Raw genomic sequence first — 10,848 nt, forward strand, 5'->3', positions numbered from 1 at the left:
AAACATGGGAAGCACTGTTTCCTGCTACCTATATTTACATTGTATAAGAAAAATGGAGATTTTCTGCTTAATATGCAATGAGTTTCAACTACAATCCCAGGGTAATGAAAAATGATGCATGCTGAGTAAGGGCTTGATCCCTGGGCTCTGGATCAGGCACCTATAAACTAGATTATTGTGATCAGGTAAGTTTAATTGAGTGTGCTCTTTGTGGGGAGGGAGGGAAAGAAGGGGATGGTGATCTCTGCAAAGCTAACACAACAAATGCTTGATCACAGGGAGGCCTGAGGTCTGTGCTTCTGTACACAGAAGATTTAATTATTGTCTGTCTGAGGGATAATGTTTAAAAGACCCAAGGATTAGGCTATTGGATAGAGAAAAGGTGATGTCAAAGAGATGGAGCTGTATCTGTGGAAACAAGAATAAATAAAAGAGAATCCGTGCCCTAGCAGGAGGCACATAAACGTGCGAGCAGGAGAAGCTGTTTATAGAATGGCTTTTAAGCAGCTTAGCATCATCACTTTTGTTTCTCACCTGAATACGGTTGAGCCAAACAGCCAGTTGAAAGCAGCTTCCTATTGTTTGCACACAGCATAAGACTAAAGGTTGGGAACGGTCCCCTCCTCCTGAAAAGACAGTGGTACGTTCCTTAGCTTGTGAGCTCCAACTAAAAATCAGTAGCTGTGCATTTAATTCTGGTCCTACCTTGCAAGGCTGTAGGTAGTATTCAGCATCCTTGCAATCGGTTTGTTTTCAGAGACGGGTGTTGTTGGTTTTTTGTTTTTCCTTTTTTTAAAAACACTCCTTTGGTCCATCCCCTTCATAAACCCTCACAGAGAATCAGTGGCTGTGTGGAGAAGCAAATAATAAAAGTGCAGTGGCTGAATCTCAGAGAATGGATGGTGTCAGCAGCAACAGGACCATGTCCTACAGTAGATGGAGTTATGACAGGTATTGGGTATCATGCTTTTTACTTTGTTTCTTGCTTGTATTGGTAAAAAAAAAAAAAAAAAAACCAATTTGCAAACTGAGTCTGACACACCTTCTAGTTAGGAAAGGTTATACCTTATTGCCAGTGCCTTTTAAAAATCTCAAATTTAGGTTGTCTAGTTACCTAGGTATAGTTTCTGCTGTTAGTTTGACCTGCATATTTGATTGAAAATCTGAATCCATATTTAATGCATCTGTTTTGGCAGAATCTGGGTTCATCTCTACGATCTTAAGTATAATTAAACATTAAGTATAATTAATTATCTTATTTAATTTGGGTATGTTAAAAACTTTTGTATATAAGAGCTTTCTCAGACTTTTTCAGAATACAGTTTGACACTTGGTTAGGAATTCAGTGATCAATATGACAGTTACCCAGACAGGCCTGTAAAAGAAGGAATTATTTGCCTATCAAATAGATTTTGGGGTTGGTACCTGGGAACTGGCTAAAATAAAGAGACTAGTTGCTGTTAAGGTTTTGAATATTTTAGGTCATGGTAGAACAGTGGTATTTTCAGACGAGTTCTGAAAATGCTACATAATGTCAGTGCAGCATAAAGCTGAGAAATCCTGGTTTAGGAGTCCCAATGAATCTGTTAATACTCATGCTGTATTTTGTGTTGAGACAACTATTTGCATTTTCTTCCTCCTCCTCCATAGAATGTGCAAGTGAAAATTATTGTGCCATTAGTATTTTTTTTTATGTGGATGTACAGTAACTCACACAGACAAAATTGGACATGATTCATGGTTGTGACTTGACTATTAAAGCCCCAAACTTCTCATAAAAACATTTTTATTATGTAAATTGTACACCTGAGACTGGCTTTATGTGCTAATAATGCTGTTTCTAAATCACTTTAGAAAGTCAGAGTCACAAAAACAAATCCTAAGATCTCTAATAGGTTTAAGAACTGAAAAGCAGTGTATTAAATGCCACCCACATTCTCAGTGTGTCTGTGTAGGGTTATAAGGCTTTTTATACAGATAGTGCTTTCCTATAACTTAGCATCTAGAATGCAAACACATTAGTAGAAAATGTGCAAAATGCATGTACATTGTGCAAGAGGAATCAGGTAGGAATACGTGCACGTTTATACACATTCATGCACAGGCAAGGATAATGAAATAAACAAGCTGTATCTGTATGTATAATACTGTTCCCCTGTAAAAGATAGGATGTTACCGTTTTCCCTGTACTGTGTATACTAAGTAACAGCATCACAACAGCGATGTACTTGCTTCTGTTCCATATCTGTCAAGTTTGTAGTAGTTGTGAAACCTTAATCTGATAGTAAATGTAATATAAATTTCAAAGGCATTAGTCTGGAACATGTCTTCCCTGTAACAGCATTTGATTTAACTATGTTTATTGCTTTAAAACCATTTCTCCAGTCCACTGTCACAGTAATGCAGACTGAAAAGTCTTTACTGCTATTTATTAGCATTGTTTTCGGTATGTATACTGCATATTTTTCTGTCTGGTTTCTTTGCTTTTTTTGTCTGGCATTTTGGAGAGAGATGCAATATTCTGATATCTCATTTACCTTCAAGGTGCACAGATTTCTGAGTCTGATTTTAATACCTATATTGTTAAACAAACCCAAGGTATGTGAACCATTGCCTGTATAATTTATTCTCTTCCAGTTGCTAATGCTGGAAGGCTGAGGATGGAATTGCTGCTTTTTCAATAGCCTCCCCATGTTGAAAAATGGTGCAGAGTTCTTCTTGTACATCAAAACTGTCCTCCCACATCCATCTTATGCCCAGAACAATTATGACAAGGAGTCCTTTAGTATCTGAAACCTCATTGTGCTGTTGTTTCTATTAGAGACACTGAACATGATCCATCTTCAAGAGATCATACCAAGCACAAAGTCAGGAGAGAGCTTGCTGTTAGTTAGAATAAATGCTTCTCAAGAAAAAAAAAATGGTAGGCTGTAGTCATCTCAACATAGAATACACCCAGAATAGCCTGTGTTCCTATGGGTACTTTAGCTTGTCTGTGTGTTACCTAATATACCATCAGGCATGGAGTTAAAAAGGAATTGCTCACCATAGGTCTGTGCTGTTTTCTCCTAATTTTATCAAACACGCATAGAGTCTGCTCCAACGGTGCTTTTCCTATAGACTTTCCGCCCTGTTTTAATATTATCTGTATAGCTGTGTACCTCCTGGAATTTCAAATCTAAGTAAAAGACAGAGGGAGTGCAAGTCTGTCTGTAATACCAACTGCAAGCATTAAAATAACAGAACAATGGCATAAAATAGCGTGACTCAGGAGACAACACAGTTAAGGTATTTGTTCAGTTTCCCTTCCAAAGTAATAGAGTAGATTTGATTTTTGTTTTCAAACTCTATTCTGTAGCCATCAGGACAAGAAATATATTTTTGGTTGTTTTTTTTTTTATTAGAGTGATTAATTGCCTCTCCCAACAGGTGGGGCGGTAAGAAACGCGTTAAATATATTGTAGGACTATAGAAAATGTCCTAGGAGTTGGACACACTTCTGTAGAGGGGCAAAAGCCCTACAAATTCTGCTTTGGGATATAATGAGACCTTGGATGAGTCATATCACCTCGCCACCTCAGTTTTCCTATCCGTAAAATGGGGACTAACATACTTATGTGTGAATGGTTTAGTATAGGGCTTTTCAGTCAAGGGACTATGTATAGTGATTGATCCCCCCCATCAGTATCGGAGAGAGAACCCCTCAGAGAACAGCCATCACTACTATCGCCAGGTTTGACATTAAGGAAGAATAGTTTATCTACCCTTATGTATGTATAAACATACACAATCAGTGGCTGACTCAGAAATCTATCAGTCCCAGGGAACATGCACACAAGGGTATATGCATCAGACTTTACGTGACTGGCTCCAAGTTTTCACCACTTTGTAAGAAACATTGTGGTAATAAGATGTATGGAGCGTCATGGTTGAATAGTATGAGCAGTATCAAGCTATTCAAGTTCTCTTCTCAACAGTGGCACTGAATCCTGTAACCTTGCTTTCTCAATCTGTATAATGGGAATAATACTTTTGTTCCCACAAATGTGCCAGGAGGGTTAGCTAATTACTTATGAAGCTTGGTGGAAGCTAACTGTACTTTTGACACTCCCCATTCTTGTTACGCTGGCTTTCACTTTTTCACTGAAAAAATAAATTAGTTTTTTTCATTAGCAAGACTAGAGTGCTTGTGGGAGGGGAGGGGAGAAGAATGGTCTTCGGATGTGTCCATACGACCAACTAGCTACCTTACATAAAAGTTTCCTTCCTATGCTTGCTTAGACAGGGAGTTTCTTTCTGTGCATGTAACTTTTTTTTTTTTTTTTTGAGTAGATCCTATGCATTACACAATGGCTTTCGGATAAAGGATTCCTGGGTGAGTTAGCAGACATGCATGTTCTATACTGGAGCTTCAACAAAGGTAAAAGATGGATACAGACCTAGGTTAAAGCCTTTGAGAAGGGAGCTTTCCAGTGGCTGTGTAAGGGTATATAAACTATTCTTCCTTAATGTCAACCAAGTATAGAGTTTGGGACTGGAACAGAAGACCCCAGTTCTGCCACTGACTTGCTGCCTGAGCCACTCAGTTACCATATTTACTCAACTGTAAGATGTGTCCCCCCACCCTGGCAATCACCATGGGGGGAGGGGATGCCCCTTGTCTTAACTGTGCATACACAGTGGTGGAGAAAAGAGGCCTCTGTCCCTAAGCCTGGGTTGGGGCCAGTCAGACCCACAGCATCCTCCTGCCCCTACCTCTGCCCCTGCTTCCTCTCTAGCTTCTGCCCTTCCCCCTTGTTTCCCTTCTTCCCCTTATTGTTGGGCACAGCTCATGTGCTGTGCTCCAGGACTGAGCAGCATCTGATATTAAGAGGTGAGAAAGGGACAGAGACTGGGGGGAGCAGGGGAGGGAGGGGCAGAGGCTGTGGTGAGCTGGGGATGGGGGTGCAGGTGACTGGGGGGCAGGAAGTTTGCAGGGGGAAGAAGTGGGTGGGGCAGAGGGCAAGGGGGCCACCTGCTTTCTCCCCCAACCACTGCTTTCTCTGCTGTTGCAGCTGGGGATGGGAGGGTTCAAGACAACCCTCCAATACTTAGATTCTGTACCTGGAAAATTCTAACAAATTTATAAATTTTCCATATATGGAATCTAATTACTGGGGGGTGGGGCAGGGATCATCTTGTAGTCAGGGTCATTTTCTCTTTGAGTAAATATGGCACTTTACCTGTCTATCTCCATTTCCCTGCATGTAAACTAGGGCTTATAGTATGGAATAATTGCTCTGTTATCTTTCTGGACTAAAAAATGGAGTGAGAGTAAAAGTAAGAGAGAGTAAGAGCCGACATTTTCCAAGGGGTCCCCTAAGTCTAAATATGTTGAACACTGCTGGCGTACACCCACCGAATTTAGAGACAGATTGAGGGATGTTCTCAGTGCTTTGAACAAAAACTATAAAACTGTACAAATCCTAAATTTTAAAAATGTTACTTCTCTGTGGGGGAAACGCAACATTTTAACCTCAATGAACCAACAAAATGCTGCCGTACAGACCTCACTCATGGAACACCTTAGGTTTTTACGGGGAGGTGAGGAGATTTACAATTTTTACTTATGCTTTTCAAAATTTGTCCATGGAACTCCAATATGCTCTTTTCTTTTAGATGTCTTACCCACTTGGAGGAATTTCTCTAACCTATCCTGCCCATTCCTGTATGTACCTTGTGGATTTAATGGGGTAATTCATGGCTCAGGGGGAATATCATGTAAGCGAATGCAGAGCAAAACCTACTGTAAATCCATTTCCTGTGCTTACTGATAATACTCAGTCCCTCTACCAGAAAGGTAAAGGTTTGCACTTGTGTACATGTGTATGTATATTCAGAAGCGCATCCAATCAAATGAAAGTTGCATGCAGTTATAAAGCAGAACTCTTTGTAATGTGAGAGGTTATTTTAAACAAAATTTGTCTCCATTTCCAGAAATCTGGGGAAATTAATCATTATTTGAGAGAGGAGTAAACATGCACACAGAGAATTTCGTGGACTAATTTAATCACTATTTTTACTCCATTACTGTTCACTAGGAGTAGGGACCTACCTAAGTTGCGGTGAGACAAAGGGCTTTTTGTGGCCTGCTCGCTGCTCTCAGAGCCAATTTCACAGGTGTCACAGCAGCCCCATCCCTCACCGCTGATTGGCAGCGGGCCCTTTCAGTCTACATCACTACCATTTTTTTTTTTTTTTTTTTTTGCTCAGTAATTGGTAGAGGGTGCCTTCACTCATTCTACAATACTACCACTTTTTTTTGGTTGATTTTTCAGGAAACCATGGCCAATGCTGGATTTCCCAGCGATTGCAAACATCGCTGTTTTTTGTGGCTTCCACAAAATCTGTGAAACTGCAATTTAAATAGGTCCCTAACTATGAGTTATACATCATCACCCGAGTTCCCAAAGGCGCACCTATCCTAATCCAGAATCACAGATCCAGGAACAACTCTGTCCAAGAGCAAAGCCAATCCTATCCCATGCCCTGCTTTTAATTTTCTAAGCATTAGTTTTATGAGCATGCTTTTGGTCAGGTCAGTCGTTAGTTGCAAACAATTTTGTCTAGCCTTCTCCCTGCCAATGAATCGGGGATTAGCTTTCTAACACGGGATCAGATCTTGCCACAATGGCTGAAGCTACTGGAATACTTAAAGAATTAGGGTGGCCTGGTTAATAGTTGATTTAATCAAGATGAGACAAACCTCAATATAGAAACACTTTTATATAGGTTTAAACTCTGATCTTGCTAATGTAAAATAAAAATCGATATAAGCAAGCATTAAACTATTTCTCTGCAGGTATATAGCTGGGGTTTACACGTCACCTTCAGTCGGTTATGAAAAAGATTTAGTTACAGGTGATTTTTTCCAAGTAAGAGCAGCTGAAATGGGAGCCATGTTGTATTTTGAAAGGTTTATCTCCTTATTGCCACAATACAGGGTTAATGTTCAATGATTAACTAAATTACAGAATCATAGAAAAGTAAAGCTGGAAGGGACCTCAGGAGTTCATGTAGTCCAGCTCTGTGCTAAAAGCGGGATCATCCCTGACCGTACTATCCCATCTGTCTAACCTGATTTTGAAATTTTCCAAGAATAGAGATTCTGCCACCCCTCCAGGTAATCTATGCCAGTCCTTAACCACCTTCATAGGTTGGAGATTGGGAAGAACCTTTTAAATTTCCCTTGCTGCAGTTTGAGACCATTGTTCCTGGTCCTGTTTCTTACAGCCATAGAGAATAATCTTATCTCCATCCTTTTTAAACTACCCTTCAAGTATTTGAAGTCTGTTATCAAAGCCCCCTACTTCTCTTCGGATTAAATAATCCCAGTTCTTTCTGTAAATCATGTTTCCTAGACCTCTAATCATTTTTGTAGCTCTTCTCTGGACTGTTTCTAATCTGACAATGTCTTGCTTGAAGTGTAAGCTCCAAACTGGACACAGTACTCCAGGTAAGGCCTCTCAGCGCTGAATAGAATGGAAAAGTCACTTCCCTTGACTTTGTGTACTTCTGTAGGCATTTATTTAACTCTTTTATTGCAAGAGCTCACCAGCCCTTTAACAATCTCTGCCCTAACGATGCTTTTACTTGTTGATTTAGAGTTAACACTGAAACACGTATCGAGGCTTCAGGTACGTTATTAAGAACAGTGAAATCCCAGCAGCACTGAAGTATTCTCAGCATGATCTGAGCCAGCCATCTACTGAAACTTCCTCCTATCCCCTTTACTGTTACTGGAAGAAGGCCTCTATATTTAGCTAGTTTGTGGCTAAAAGAAGAAGACACTCCAGAATCTTAGATTATATTAATAGAGGGGGACTGGTTCAGGTATTGTAGTTGCAGTAGTATGGTACAAGGTGAGAGGACCTCCTCCAGAAAGACCGGTGTTATACCACTTAGGTCTTACAGTTCAAGTGAAAACAATATTGTACTGTAGCATTAGACAAGGGGGAGGGGGAAGAAATATAAACTTTAGAAAATTCAATTAATGTTTTACTGCTATACTTTAGGGTCAGAATACTAGATGGTTAGCTTGTCCTACCACTCCAGGAAGGACAAGCCTGTTTCAGGCCGTTTCTTCCCAGAACCGTTTACCAATAGGAACTGACAAGTGAAGCAAAACTATTCCTTTGACCAACACAGGCTATAGGTGCTCTGAGGCCTTTTGCTCCACCCCCCTCTCCAGGGTCATTCCCAGATGCCCATCTGCTTACTGCCCCCTTCCTCCAATTTAAAGCCAAACACCTATTCCCTTCCCACTACACCAGTCGCACATTTTTTTTTTTTTTTATGCCTCAAGGCTGTGGATACATGTACGCACATGTCCCAGCTCTCCTTCAAGATTACTATCATGATAAGCATTTTTTCCTCAATCACAGTTTCCTGGTGTTTTGGACTAATTGCTTACACATATACTAAAGAGTAAGAAGGAGAGATGTAGCTGCCAATTTACGCTCTGCTTGATCTGAAGTTTGTGCATCTGTTCCCTCAATACTCATTTTTTCTGGAGGTGTGGCCATTTCCTACTCCTCCAACTATGTGTTGTCCAAGTCAGAGGTTTCTAGGTGGGACAAAGACCTCTGCTTTGTTCATCCTAGCCATAGAAGCTTCCCTCCTATAGAGTCTGAAAGCAGTCTACAGGGTATCTCTAGGGACCATTGCCATGTTGGACCTATATGTTACCTCTACTGGTGTCCCAGTCTTTAAATTGAATTTTTTTCCTCCATATCCCTAGCTAGGAACAGAATACCTTCACTTCAGGAACTATGGTCAGACTATAAGGTTCTTTTCCACACATACCCCATTGACTATCCTGGGTTGAATGTTAGTTTACTGGACCTTGCTTTCAAAAGGGCATGTATTCAATACACTTCCCACCATCCCAGATCTAAAAGCCCCCTTAGAGCAGTCTTTTGTCAGTAGTGATCAGACACACATTAAATGTTGCTGGGGGCACAAACCCTCATTGGGAAATCCATGTTCCACTTCAGCTGATATAATGGGCCAGCTCTATAGGTGGCTTCAGATCTGATACACTAGAAACATTACTGAGATTTCCTAGCAGCTCTGAGGGTAACTTCCAAGTTGCAAGAGTGAGTCTGGGTAGAAATTCTGATTATAATGCTACTAAGTTTCCTCTCGTATTGGGTTTCCACCAACCTCTGCAAGTTAGAGTATCATCTCTTTCTGCCTTCCCAGGAGACGCTCTCATCTGACACAAGCACCACTTAGCTCCATCAGCTTCTAAGTAGGCCTGCACTCTCCCTTTTGCTCCAGTCATGGAAAATGGCTGAGAGAATGGAGGAAAAAGGTACCTTTGGGCTTCCGCAGGTGAGATCTACAGGAATTATTCTAGGACTACCCAGGGTCCGTTGTCCCTTCCACGGAGCAGGTCTGAACACAAACAACAGTTTGGGTCTGCTTCTGTGCTGCCAGCAACCATCTCTCTCCCATCCCACTGCTTCTAGCTAAAGGGTAAATGCACACACACACATGCAGGCATGCACGTGCGCATGTCTGGTAGTGAATCTGCTCCAGAAGCCACTTCTGTCATTGTGTTTTCTGTGGCTGCTTTTGTTTCCCCTTCCACCATTGCCTTCAGTTTCACTTGGGAACTAGAGTGCAAGGAAAGGCTACCTGCCTGCATTTTGCAGTGCTGGCTGGTCTTCTGCTTTGATTCCCCAGCCAAGAAGGACTAAAGGCCAAATCCAAATCTCTTCTAGCCCTTTTCCTCAGGCCATGGCTTATTAATTCAAGCAAAAACAAAATCTACATGCAAATAACATGAAACAAAGCTTTTCTCCTCGTCATGGCTGGCTGCTGGAGCCCAAAAGGTTTTCAGTTTGGCTGGGTACAGACTATCAAAAAGCCCAAGGTGGAATTGATCTAAGTTATGCAGTTTTCTATAAGTGGTGTAATTTAGATAGGCCGCAAACAGTACACACATGGGTATAAACTGGCTTCTGATCACTTATATGGGTAAAATTATAATGTCTGTACCTGGCCTTGGTGTACTCTTAACCTGCAGGAACCATTTTCCTCCAGATGTAGCTTCTCAGCTCACTGGAAGATCTCTTTCCAGCTGGACCTAACACTCCTGCGGGGCAGGTGGGCTACAGGCCCTCTGGCACAGCATCTGGGGAAATAAGCTTTACTTCATGAAAGCTTGTGCTATATATATATGAACATATACACATACTTTGTTTGGTCTGTAAGGTGCAAGTATACCCTGCCTTCTTTAAGGGACAAGGAACTAAGGTATAGGAAGGAACACAAATAAATGTTTGGGAAGGGGTCTTATTTCTTTTATTTTATTGATTTGCAGATCCAGTCATTTGTTACAGTAACTTTTTTTTGTGCAGCTAGCATTGTAATTCCACCAGGAATAGAATCAGAGAAAAGTAGAGCTGGAAGGGGCCTCCAGAGGTCATCCAGTCTCAACTCCCTGCCAGAGGTAGGGTCATCTTTACCCAAGCCAACCTATTACTGAAGCTGTGCAGTCAACATGGACACAGCCACAAGACCGAACACCTTAACAGGCCACAGGTAAAGCAGAGGACCATGGCAGTCAATGTCCTGCTGCTATGAGGGTTGCTAAAATAGGTTTGGTGTACGTACAAATTTCAATGCATTCTTGAGATCGACTTAACCTAGGGTGATATCTAACTAATAACACAATTTAACAATAATAATTTAACAATTTCATCCCTCGTAAGTATTCAAAAATGTCGGGGAAAACCGAAGGATCGGGCCCCAAGGTCACGGTGGGCCGGGGTGGCAATTAGATACGGACAGGTGGGATTA

At 41.2% G+C, this 10,848-nt stretch overlaps 1 protein-coding gene across 3 annotated transcripts in view; it reads left to right on the forward strand.

Annotated features, from left to right (window-relative positions):
- Positions 1-651: 651 nt before the first annotated feature.
- TUB (tubby bipartite transcription factor) overlaps positions 652-10,848 on the forward strand; it is a 307,786-nt gene continuing 297,589 nt past the window's right edge. For 2 of the 3 annotated variants that reach the window (XM_019552099.1, XM_019552095.1), the window contains exon 1: positions 652-951. In XM_019552099.1, coding sequence (XP_019407644.1) covers positions 896-951 — 56 coding nt within the window. In that variant the 5' untranslated portion in view covers positions 652-895. The remainder of the gene's footprint in view (positions 952-10,848) is intronic. The other variant, XM_019552098.1, reaches the window with a different exon arrangement.

Source organism: Crocodylus porosus, unplaced genomic scaffold (assembly GCF_001723895.1).
Source record: "Crocodylus porosus isolate Cpor-Errol unplaced genomic scaffold, CroPor_comp1, whole genome shotgun sequence".
Taxonomy (NCBI): domain Eukaryota; kingdom Metazoa; phylum Chordata; order Crocodylia; family Crocodylidae; genus Crocodylus; species Crocodylus porosus.